This window comes from Antrostomus carolinensis, unplaced genomic scaffold (genome assembly GCF_000700745.2).
Source record: "Antrostomus carolinensis isolate BGI_N321 unplaced genomic scaffold, ASM70074v2 scaffold38607, whole genome shotgun sequence".
NCBI classification, from domain to species: domain Eukaryota; kingdom Metazoa; phylum Chordata; class Aves; order Caprimulgiformes; family Caprimulgidae; genus Antrostomus; species Antrostomus carolinensis.
The window spans coordinates 9,435-21,932 of NW_010327325.1; the positions used below are offsets into that span (position 1 = coordinate 9,435).

The 12,498-nt window shown below is 36.6% G+C and overlaps 1 protein-coding gene across 3 annotated transcripts in view; it reads left to right on the top strand.

The window, feature by feature from the left end:
• The window catches only part of IREB2 (iron responsive element binding protein 2), a 20,719-nt gene extending 8,484 nt beyond the window's left edge, over positions 1-12,235 (top strand). For 2 of the 3 annotated variants that reach the window (XM_029085931.1, XM_010171871.2), the window contains 16 exons: positions 219-402; positions 916-1,055; positions 1,872-2,043; positions 3,395-3,495; positions 3,939-4,055; positions 5,203-5,362; positions 6,210-6,345; positions 6,825-6,909; positions 7,527-7,683; positions 7,965-8,089; positions 8,384-8,488; positions 8,758-8,900; positions 10,055-10,202; positions 10,299-10,421; positions 11,010-11,195; positions 11,824-12,235. In XM_029085931.1, coding sequence (XP_028941764.1) covers positions 219-402; positions 916-1,055; positions 1,872-2,043; positions 3,395-3,495; positions 3,939-4,055; positions 5,203-5,362; positions 6,210-6,345; positions 6,825-6,909; positions 7,527-7,683; positions 7,965-8,089; positions 8,384-8,488; positions 8,758-8,900; positions 10,055-10,202; positions 10,299-10,421; positions 11,010-11,195; positions 11,824-11,934 — 2,193 coding nt within the window. In that variant the 3' untranslated portion in view covers positions 11,935-12,235. Of the gene's footprint in view, positions 1-218; positions 403-915; positions 1,056-1,871; positions 2,044-3,394; positions 3,496-3,938; positions 4,056-5,202; positions 5,363-6,209; positions 6,346-6,824; positions 6,910-7,526; positions 7,684-7,964; positions 8,090-8,383; positions 8,502-8,757; positions 8,901-10,054; positions 10,203-10,298; positions 10,422-11,009; positions 11,196-11,823 lie in introns of all 3 variants that reach the window. The other variant, XM_029085932.1, reaches the window with a different exon arrangement.
• Positions 12,236-12,498: the final 263 nt, after the last annotated feature.

Sequence of the window (12,498 nt, forward strand, 5' to 3'; positions counted from 1 at the left end):
CAGGAATTGAATTAGTTTTGATGATTAAGAATGTATAGAATCCAAGGGGAGCATGGAGCTCTGTTTGACAAATGAGCAAAAGCCACTTGCGTAAATAAAAAGTACTGTTTTATTGCATGTTAGTTTTGTCTTTTTAGTTATGTTCAAAGAAGTGACTATACCTTTGAAAAAATGCCTTTTTTTTTTTTTTTTTACCTTCCATTTTGGAAAAATTATAGTGGAGTTCAAAGGTTTTCAAGAATATTTCCATAATTCCACCTGAGACAGGAATGGCACACCAAGTTAACTTGGAATATTTGTCAAGAGTTGTTTTTGAAGTTAAAGATTTCCTATATCCAGATAGCGTGGTTGGCACAGATTCTCATACAACCATGGTAAATGGCTTGGGTATCTTGGGCTGGGGTAAGTATGCTAAGAATAACTTGATAGCACTTTGAAAGGCATACTAAAGCATTATTGAGACATACTTTCTTCCTGCTGGATCTTTCTATCTCAAGCATAACAAACTCTGTTTTGAATTATTCTTCAGAATGCTTTTTGTCTAAAAGTAATCTCAACTAAAATTTCTCGACATGGAGAAATTACTGGTTTTGATTTCAAGAGAAAATAGCCAAAAACCAATTGATATTCAAATAAGTGCTGTTTGTACATGTGGTGTAAGATTTGTATGAAGGTTTCTTTTGGAAAGTTAATTTTAGATAAACAATATTTTTCTGCTTGAATGTGAAGTCTAACTTCAGCGGTAGTCTTGCTTGATTTTATTTTTCATGTACAAAAGCTTAATAGATAACTTCTACATTACTTGTTATAGCCTTTATGCTTTATAGGAAGGGTTTTATTACATTTTTAGAACCTAAAAATATTTACTGTCATGTACTTAAAATGATGAAGAGCAACCTAATGTTCTCCTTCCAGGTGTTGGGGGGATTGAAACAGAAGCAGTGATGCTGGGGATGCCGGTGACTCTCACTTTGCCTGAGGTGGTTGGGTGTGAACTGACAGGCACAGCCAGCCCCCTTGCTACATCCATAGATATTGTTCTAAGCATTACAAAGGTAAGAGTTTGATGCCTTTTCAAGGAAAGCACAGTTTGTTGCAAGCTCTACCAGTGGTGACTGAGAAATGAAATAAATGATGGGAGTATTTTTAGTATAGTTTTAATCATGGTAATGCAGAAAGATAAAAATAATCTCTAACCCTTTTTATTTAATAGTCTTTCAAAGTAGTGGGGTTTTTGTTTCCCTCTATAGTGGATAGTTTACAGGCCCTCTTTCACTAAAAAGTAATAATAAAAAAAAGTGTGTGTGCACAGTTGAGGACAAGGGAGAGAAGCCCTATCTTCTGTTATTTCTCCTGCTGACAGCATATAGGCTTCTTCTCTAGCTCAGAAACACTTTGAGTCTCTTTTTTGTTCTGAAATATTCCTGGAAGACACAAGGCCTTTCTGTGGTTGTAAGCCAGTATAGCTCAAGAATATACTTTCTGAAGATGGTTTTGCCAGAGTGGCACAAACTGTCGCTGTTGAGGCAGGTGAAAGAGTTAATGTCAAAGCACTGGAGAGCTGCGATTGCTTTGAAAATGCATTCTTCTTTCTAGCATGTCGCTTTAGGAAGTGTGTGTCTGTGCTCAAATAGGAAATCTGAAGAGCTCAGCTGCAAATGGAGCTGTGTTTTATTATGCTAGCTTCCAGTGTGGGTTTTTAGAACCCAGTATGTTAATGGGGCTTGGGGTTTTTTTGCAAACGTGGGCCTTAAGGTTTCAGCTTTTTGTTTTAAGTGTTTGTGACTTGCTAATTGCAAATTGTTGCAACAAATATTGCTTGCATTGTACCTCTTCACATAACAAATGTTGTTGTTTGTTCTTTTAAACAGCATCTTAGGCAAGCTGATGTCGCTGGAAAATTTGTTGAGTTTTTTGGGAGTGGAGTTTCCCAGCTGTCTGTAGCAGACCGAACCACAATAGCAAATATGTGTCCCGAATACGGTGCTATTCTGAGCTTTTTCCCTGTTGATAATGTGACATTGAAGCACTTAAAGCATACAGGTAAAGATTAAATTAAATAGTGATTCATTGTAGTAGTGTTTTAGATATGTGGCAATATTATATTTTGCTTAAAACTCTGTAGTTCTTAAACAGTGATTTTCTGCAGAGTTCTGACGTGGAGTTAATGTATAAAATTCTGCTGTACAATAACAGGCTGTGTCATGGGATGTACTTGGCTATGACTTTTATTTTGTAGAATCTCATGCCTCTGAGTAATACCTACCACAGAAATTGTACCATGCATATTTACTGTTGGCTAGTTTTGTGTGACACCTAGCATGTGGCCTTTGGGCCTGGGCTAGTTACCTGCTGCGCTGGCCCGCATGTTTTCTTGTGGCCTGTTTTGTCTCCCTGTATCCTATGTGTTTAAGCGAGGCTGTAGTTTTTGTATGCATGATACAGGCATGTGGATAGCTGACTTGCCCTTGAGGTTTGTGTCCAGTCTGCTTCATTCGTCTAATACCTGATTTACTAACATCATGTTATTTTTCAACATCCAGAGTCCTTGTTTTTGAAAGTTTACATAAACATTTAAGAGAAAAACAAGTGAGAATTTTCTTAATATATATTTTGAAAAGTGTATGGAATATAAATTTTCTTGATATGAAATGAATCCCTTAACCATCTGTAGATTCCTTCCAAAATCAAAGTCTAAAATGATTACTAGAAATAAATGAAACCACAAACTGAATCACAACACGTTTCTGGTTTATTTTTTTCCTTTGAAGAACATTATTTTGCCAACATTTCCACCTAAGCTAGAAGGATGTCCATTCCTTATCAAGCTACTACATACAGAGAAAGCCAGAGAGTAACAGATACCAAAAAAGCTCATTCATGTCTTCTGACACTGAAATCCATCACTTTCAAATAAGAGTTAAACAATTTTAATTTAATAACAAACATATTTCGTCTGCTCAGTGCAGAGCGCATGAAAAATTTTCTAACAGTGGTCAGTAATCCTGGCTATTATCAACTAAGCACATGGTCTCTATTAAACAAGTACATCTTAACAAAGAAAACTTTATGAACTTCAGGGACAAATCTAAATTTAATTAGAGTTACAGCTGCTAGAATTAGAAAAGCTTATTTTCTTACTTGACATAAGAAGGAAAGTTAAGGTGATTTAAAAAAAAAAAATATTTAAAAACTCTTAATTCATGTATCATCCTGAATAGCTCCTGGAGGTTGTGGCATCTGAGTAGTGTGCCTTGAAAAAAAGTATTTTGGATGTTTGAGGATAAATCTAATATGCAGCATTTGTATACTGCAGCATTTCTGAGAATTGTGTGTTTTGTTTTATTTATTTTTTTAATATGACTTTTCTCATGTTTGAAATAACTTCCCTAAGGTTTTGACAAGGCCAAGCTTGAGGTCATGGAAGCATATCTTAAAGCTGTGAAGTTATTTAGAAATGATGAGAGTTCTTCCAGAGAACCTGAGTATTCCCAGGTATGCTTTAAATGACTTGTTTCTGTATGATTCTCATAATACCTAACTACTGCTGATTAAACAATTTTGTCTCCCACTGTCATTTTCATTGCTGTAATAAAAGTTGCATTTATTAACTCAAAATTTTGAGAAGCAGGATGTGTTTGCAAAATATAGAGGAGGTGGGGGAAAGATGGGAAGTACAGTAACATTCACGTCAACTAACAGATACTGAATTCCTGTCGCTCCCTAGTGATGAGGTGAGTCTTACAGATGGTGGAAAGGTTAGGGGGTGAATAGCCTTTTACAGTGGCAGTCTTGAAAATGGAAGATCAGAGTTTTAACTTATCAGAACATTCAGATTTTAAACAAAAGAGGTTCTTGATGTCTCAAAAGTATATTCAGTGTAATGTTGGGCTGGGATTGATAATGCATGCTTTTTTGGTTTCTTTTTCCTTTTTTAGGTAGTGCAAATTAGTTTAAGTTCTATAATTCCATATGTCAGTGGCCCCAAGAGGTCCCAAGATAGAGTGGCTGTTAATAACATGAAAAGTGACTTTCAGGCCTGCTTGAATGAAAAGGTTTGTACAACCGATGTACTCTTCAAAAGGTACTTCCTATAATCTACATGAATAAATGTTGTGTCCTTGCATACCTGCTGAGCCTTCCTTATTGCTATCTAAACAGCTTATCTAATGATATTCTTTGCTTACTTGCCAAGTGTCCTGAGGATAGTAGTTGATAAAGCATAGGAACAGAATTCATGTTTGTCAGGAATGTGAGCTTCCAAAAATCCTTAATTTTACAGTTTAGATTGCTAGGGAGGGAAAGCTTTAAGTAATAAGTAGCATAAGCCTGGGAAGCATTTTCTCATTTTCAGAGGTTTGTTAAAACAGCTCTATTTTACTTAATTTCAAAACCAGAATTACTATAAGAAAAGAAAACTCATCGTATCTTAAAGGAGGTGCAGAAAGACTTCCAAGAGTTGCAGCTAATCAGGGTTCTGCGTTCTTAATTTAGCATTAACATGACTTCACAAAGGAATGGAGGTGATATTTCTGATTAGGAATATGCATAGGTTATCTAAGAATCCCGCTACTACAGGAATGCATCTTCATTTTTAGTGTTTATCATTAAACTTGAAGACTGACAGCAGTATTAGAAACATAGACACTCTAAAAATTCTTTCAGCTGGTTTTAGCATTTCTGGCTTGTAATGAGGTGTATAATACAGCATGATGAGTTATGCTGGAGTGAAATCATGAGTAACAGAGTGGTTGAGGTTGAAAGGGACCTCTGGAGGATTATGGGGTGCTGAAGAGCTGGAGGGTGTGAAATGTTAATTGATCTGGTCTGCTTTTAGTGACAGTACTCTTCCAATTAAAATCTTGGGTATGCTTCTAATTCAGAAACAAGTCTTGTATGGAATGAGACCTGTACTTGTAAGGGGTTGTTCTTTCATGCATAGCAGGCATTGAGCAGGGGATCAGCCATGGTTTGACTGGCATTTGTTTACAATTGTTGCAAGGTTAAAGCAATTATGAAGAAAGAAGGATGAGGCCCCTGTAGATATCGAGAGGCATGAGCTGAGGGCTGCTTTTAAAATCTGTTTAAGGGTTCCTAACGGGACAGCTGAGTATTATTTTTAAATGAGGGTTCACTTGGTCTTGCTGTAATGTCATACTTTCTGTGCTGTGATAACTGTTAACGTGTATTTTTGTCATCTAGTCTGGTGTTAAAGGGTTTCAGATTGCAGTTGAGAAACAGAATGACATTGTACCTGTTCAGTATGAAGGAAACGAATACAAGCTATCTCACGGCTGCATTGTCATTGCTGCAGTAATCAGCTGTACAAATAATTGTAATCCATCGGTCATGCTTGCTGCAGGTATGTTGTGAGTAGTGACAACTAACTTGATCTCAATGATGCTCCTGTGTTTACACAGCCTTTACCTTCACTTTTGTAGATTCTCTGTAATGACTTGACCTAAAGGTTTAAAACTGTAAACTTGTAGGTTTAAACTTGTATGTTCTGGAGGTTTTGTAATGAAGGTTATTTTCAATAATACAATCTCAAAATTTGTGTGATAAAGCAGTATTAATGATGATAACTACAAAATATTTACATTTGACAGTATTTCAACAGGTAACCAGTTTTAGGGCTCTTCTCAGATGGATGCACATAGCGACACAATTGATGCAGGAGGTGGGCTTTTGCTTTGACCCCATCCTGACTGGTGGTGGCTTGAACTATGGTTAGCTACAGAGTCTGGAAAGAAAATCGATATTGCTGAGCAATTGTTCCATGCTTTAGCCACTAGTTAAGGAGTCTGTGCTGTACCTTTGCAAGCTGTGTACAATTCTTCCAGAATAGTTAATCTTCTCTAAGACCTTGCTTTCTTCTTTTGAGATCCTCTGTGGCCAAGACAAGCTTCCTTTTGAGGCTCTGTGGCCTGTGTCGGAAGACATGGATTTGCACTTTTGGCCAGAACATGGGAAAGGGATTTTTCTTATAGAAAAGAAAATGGGCATTATAGGAATAGGAACAAAAACCTGACTGGTATTGTTATGAGTTAAGAAACTTTATTTGGGCAAGTAGTTGCTTTCATAATTTATTAAACTGAAGGTCTGCTCATCCTCTGGAGTTTTTTTATGCTTAACTTAACTAAGGTAGCATCTTACAGATGTTCTTTTCAGGGTTATGCAAAACATAAGCTGTCTCTTTTCTTTGGCAGGACTCCTGGCCAAAAAAGCTGTTGAAGCTGGCCTAGTGGTTAAACCGTACATAAGAACAAGTTTATCACCAGGCAGTGGCATGGTTACACATTACCTCAGTTCAAGTGGAGTATTGCCGTACCTCAGTAAGCTTGGGTAAGCTGTGACTCCTGCTTCATTTGTCATTTTAGGAAAATAGTACACACGGCTTTTATACGGGTTGATAAATATGGTTGCTGTTAATTTTGGGTTGGCTAGTTCTTAACTTGTGAGATGTCATTTTAACTACTTGCTGACTTAAAGTTGTGGTTTACTCCATTTTATTCCCACCTTTACAATTTGCTGTGTATAGATCTCTACCTCATCTGAGGTCTTTTTTTTTCTTTTTTTTTCAATAATGATCTACTTAATTGTAAGTGTCTTACAAGACAGGATGCACTCTTTATATATTTTAAAAGTGGAAACTGGATGTCAGTTTGTCAGGACAGTCTGTATTAGACTTTTCTTAATGTTGCTGCTGCCATGAGTTGTTCAGCATGTTAGTGATTGCTAATAAAAGAAAAAGCTGTTTTGCTAACAAATTGCTTGTGATCATTTAATGTGATACTTGATTGGGGATTTTTTTTCCAATATAGGTTTGAGGTTGTTGGTTATGGGTGTTCAACCTGTGTTGGAAACACTGCCCCCTTGCCGGAAGCCATCAGGAATGCAATAAAACAGGTAAAGCTCTAAGGCTCGTTGAATACAGAAATATAGTTCTCACCCAGTTAAGCGATCAAGAGCTACTGTAATCCATGCAAAATAAACTTTCTTTTTGGTTTGGAGTTTGCATGACATTTTTGCACATCTGTATGTCAGAGTGAGACCATGGTAACTTATTGCTATGCAAAATAAACATAATAAATAGTATTTGTAGCACACAGATATAAATTACAAGATAAATACATAGGATCTAGTCTTCTGGAGGATGAAATGTGTAGATTTTGTATGATAAATGAAAAGGAGCGTTTTAAACAGCTGTGTGCTTGAGTGATTTTTAACCAGCAGTGTCTAAACAGCTGCAGCATTTTTCTTCTGTGAAGCAGCAGAATAATGCAAGAAATAAAAGGTAGGAGAAGAGTTCCCTGAAGTGACTGGAAAACACATCAGAGGGTCAAGAGTGAAAAGGAGGAGGAGGAAGGATAGTGGAAGAGAACAAAATGCCTTTAAATTCAAGTGTTAGAATAAATATTTGAAGTGGAATGCTAAAAGCACATCTGTTGTAGTCAACAAAAAATAGCACAAGTTGTTAAAGTACCACAAAGTCCTAGAAAAATATATATGGGTCTGCCTTTCAGGGTGATATAATTGCCTGTGGAGTATTGTCTGGAACAAAGAACTTTGAAGGACGTCTCTGTGACTGTGTCCGTGCCAACTACCTTGCTTCTCCACCGCTAGTAGTTGCTTATGCTATTGCAGGCACTGTTAGAATAGACTTTGAAACTGAGCCTTTGGGTAAGTATTTCCTTATGTCTTACATTCCTGCATCTAATGCATATGTAGAGGTTTCTTCATATGCATTTCAGCATACAAAACCAGTATATTTGAGGAGAAAGCACTGTCCTATCTGGTGTTGCTTGTAGCTAAAGCAAAGCATCCACTTAACTGATGAAATTCTTTGCCTATCTGGTACTATCGCTGAAGACCTGAACATATACGTATTTATATTCTAATATAAATGTGGAGTCCAATATTTTATTCTTCAAAATTACTCTTATGTTTAAAATCTCACTCAGGCACTGACTTTAATGGCAAAAGTATTTACTTAAGAGATATTTGGCCCACGCGAAGAGAACTTCACACAGTGGAGGAAGAGTGTGTGATATCATCCATGTTTAAGGAATTGAAAGAAAAAATGGAGGTAAGAATGGTCTTTTCTACATAACTTAAAGATTATGTTTCATTGTAGTTTTATGGTATCTTCCAGTTGAATATGATTGATTTGTCGGCTATTTCCATTACTGTAAAGGAGGACCTAACTGAGATGGATATTTGTATTAAATAGTGATTCTTAAGTAATATCCAAGAAGGTGACTTGTAGTATGTAATAGAAATTAAAAAAAAAAAAAATCACCAGTAAGTCTTTGGTTTTGGAATGTAAACAGATCATAAACCAGTTTCTATGTTCTTTTTGGTTAACTTTGTTTTTTTGTAGAAAGGAAACAAACGATGGAATTTACTGGAAGCACCTGAATCAACTTTATTTCCCTGGGATTTAAAATCTACTTATATCAGATGTCCTTCCTTTTTTGATAAACTTGTAAGTACATTGAGTCCATCCACCAGATTATCTGCTTTACATTTAAGTAAAGTAATAGTTATTCCAGTAAAGCTTGGACGTTTAAGTAACAAATTTGATTATTGCTACTATTAATCTTTTAAAAACTGTTTGTATCTCTGGAATGAGTGGAGCCTGTACACCAGTGTGCCTTTATATATTGCAGATATGTTTTATGTCTCTAAGGATCTGGAAGAAAAATGTTTCTTATTTTGTTGTTGTTGTTCCCCTCTCTGTCCCTTACCTATTAGGCCAAAGAACCGGTTTCACCGCAGCCGATTGAAAATGCCCATGTTTTGCTCTATTTGGGAGATTCTGTCACTACAGATCACATATCCCCTGCTGGAAGCATTGCAAGGAGTAGTGCTGCTGCTAAGTATCTGACCAACAAAGGGTAAGGACTTTTCATCTTGAACAGCTTTTGCTATATCAGAGGACTGCTTCACATGTCAAGTAATTGATTAACACTAATGCTTTCCTTTTTAAATGCCTGTCTGCACGAAATGGAGATTATACATGGATAAGCAAAATAGTAACTGTTACTGGTGTTCAAAAGTAATCACCTGTCTTGCAATCCCAGTAATTGCCTTTCTTGCAGTCTCTAAGGTTACAACGAATAGCTGAAACATACTCGTAAAGAGCTCATTCTCATAGCTGTTGTTTACAGTAGTGTCTGCTGCCAAATGCATGCCAAAGCAAAAATAATTTACTAATTTACAAATGAGGTGTCTGATCCTCTCTGAGGATTAGTCACTGTTATTGTCATTGGCCTCAAGAACAGTCAGATGCACAGAACAGATCAGAAGCTCTAGAAACATATATGGTTTAAAAAAAATGAAGCCTGGTTTTATAAATGAATGTGATTGGTGCTCTAACTTACCTCTGCATCAGTGAGCATCCTGCAGCAGTGGTGGGTGCCTTTCACCTCCGCTGAAGTTCTGAAAAGACACAGAACACAATGCCACGCGGAGCAATTCAGTGTCACACACCTCTGCTGAATATTTTGGAAATTACATCGTTGTATTTTGTTGCAAAGATGTATTATTATTACAGTATCAGTGAAGCATGACAAAATACCTTCTGTCTAACTATTGTGTTCAGTCTGAATGAGTAGTATTACAAGAAAGAAAGAATTAATGGGCCTTTAATCCCAGGATGGCTGTTCGCTTTTTGAGTAAAGCTCTCTCTCACTTTGGTGCAAGGCTTGTTAATAAATATGTTGGTAGAGGTAAGAGGATTAGTAAACGTGCTTATTTTCTAGAACAGTCTCCCCATAATTCTTCTGTAAGTACCATACTGCTCATAGCACTTTATAATGAAGGCATAGAAAATTAATTTAAAATTGCAGCTTTCCTCATGAATAATCCAGCAATGATTTGCGCATATTTTTTATGATTTATAATAATTACATTTGTTGGATGAGTAGTTCTTTACCTCTTGCACTGAAAAGAGAGATGCTGCAATAATTATTATAAAGATCATTATATCATTTAAACTAGATAATCTGTAAAACAACTGATTCTCTTTTAAATATTCTTTTTATTGTAGACTCACACCTCGTGAATTCAACTCTTACGGAGCTCGAAGAGGTAATGATGCTGTGATGACAAGAGGTACCTTTGCAAATATCAAGCTTCTGAATAAGTTCATAGGAAAACCAGCTCCTAAAACAATTCACTTCCCATCGGGACAAACGGTAAAAATATATTTGGTTGCATAGCTACTCTGAAATTGTGATGTGGATTTAGTACTCACTCAAACTATTTCACTTGGCTATTCTATTCTATTATAGCTAGATGTGTTTGAAGCAGCGGAGCTGTACCAGAAAGAAGGCATCCCTGTAATTATTCTAGCAGGAAAGAAGTATGGACTGGGTAGCTCAAGAGACTGGGCTGCAAAAGGGCCTTTTTTACTGGTATTGCTGGTTTGTTTGGTTTTGGGGTGTGTTTTTTCTTTTTTTCTGGTAATACCTAAAAACACATTGTTTTTAGTTTTGGGCATGAATGTGTTTAAAAACTGTCCTCAATCTTGTTTTTAAAGGCTTCTCAATAATTTATTTGCTAGAATCTTCCTAGAAGAGAATAATCAGTCAGAATAAATCTGCATTTCCTAAGTATGTAACCTACCATCCTAGACTCGACTTTGAGATAAATTAGACGTTTATCCAGTGCTGACCTCTGTTTGTTCTCTGTGAGTTATAAATTATCTAGCTATCGGAAGCAAATACATTCTGTCTGGGGTTTTCTGGTATTTTACAGCATGGTTACTGTCTGCTATAAAACTTGATTTCATACTGTATGGGCCTGCTCTGGCTTATATGCTTTCATTTAGCTGTAAAGCTAAAAGATGTCCTACTTACTTACAGGACTCATACAAAGCACCCTCTTTACTCTTTAGTTTGAATTGCAAGATTTTGGACATAATAGAGTATTTGAAGTTGACTTCTACATTTCATTATAACTGACTGCTGTACTGAAATAGAAAATCACTTGTATTTTTACAGGGTGTTAAAGCTGTCCTAGCTGAAAGCTATGAGAAGGTTCATAAAAGTCAGTTGATTGGAATTGGCATAGCTCCACTTCAGTTTCTTCCTGGGGAAAATCCAAGTACTTTGGGTCTCACTGGCAGAGAGCAGTTTTCTATATTGTTCCCTCCAGAGCTGTCACCCGGAATGACTTTGGATATTAAGGTATCTTTGCAGTATGTTTCTAATTTCTCTGTTGAGTGTACTGATGATTGAAAGCACAGAAAGAAAAGGTAATCCTGATGACTGAAAGCAGGAAAAAAACAAAACTTAATTCTCTTTGCAAGTAAGTTTATAGTCTTGCCTCAAGTTTGTCACGGCAATTGAAGTTTCCCAAAGTACATGTACGCACATTCTTTCTGTGTAGCTTTTTATGCAACCTGAAATTCTTGATTGTTCTTTTGGGCATTGTTTCCCCCCTCATGGGCACTGTAGCAGGGTAGAATTGAGTCTCGTCTCTCATTCAGGCTCTTCTAAAGACTATTTGAGAGGGGCTTTAGCTTTCCATTCTGTGTAAAGGAACTGCATGCCCATAGTAACACACTTTACGTCATCTTAGGGAAATGGCTTTTTCTCTGTTACAAATGGGTAGGTAGCATGCTCCCAGCTGGGTCTAAACTGCAGTAAAATAAGCCTTCACCCTGTTCCTAGCAGCGTGTCAGATCTGCAGTGGCAGAGAAGTGGGTTTAATTTCCTTGTGTTCAACAAAACAGGATTAGGATGTTAACTGAGAATAAGCAAGTGGAAGTGAAAGAAAAACTCTTAATTGCTCTCTTTTGCTTTTGTTTTCAAGACGAGCACTGGAAAAGTATTCAGCGTGATTGCCTTGTTTGAAAATGATATGGAGATAACTTTATACAAATATGGTGGAAGTCTCAACTTTGTGGCTCGAAGATTCTTATAGTAGCTACTGACTATATGGGTACCTTGCATAACTGGTAATTCTGAAACTGCCTTGTGTGAACCCAGGAATCTGTACTGTGGAACTGCAAACAGTCCTAGTGTGCTCAAAGTTACTTCGTCCATGGATGTAAAAGATTGTGAATCATTGTAATTGCAGCAAGATCCTTCCTGAATTCAAATAATATTCTAATGGTGCTATTAAACATTGCTAAAATCAACATGTGTATTGTGGCAGAGAGCTGTAAGTATAGAGGGGATGTTTTATCAGACCATTTTGTAAATAAACTATGCGAAATCTGAAACTGATTGTGCTGAAGATTATTATGTAAGATGATTTTCTGCAGTTGTTTCCACTCAGTTTTTGCACCTGTAAATCTGTGTACTGCTGTTTGTTGGTTTGAAGGTAGCAGATGATAGGGAATGTTAAAGGCCAAACGTTTTTTTTTTTTTTTTTTTTCCTCCAGAGCATTAAAACACACTCAGTTATGAATTTCTTACTCTTTAGGTTATAGGCTAAACAAAAAGCAGTCCACGAGAGGCCCACAGTATCCTGTATCACAGGTCA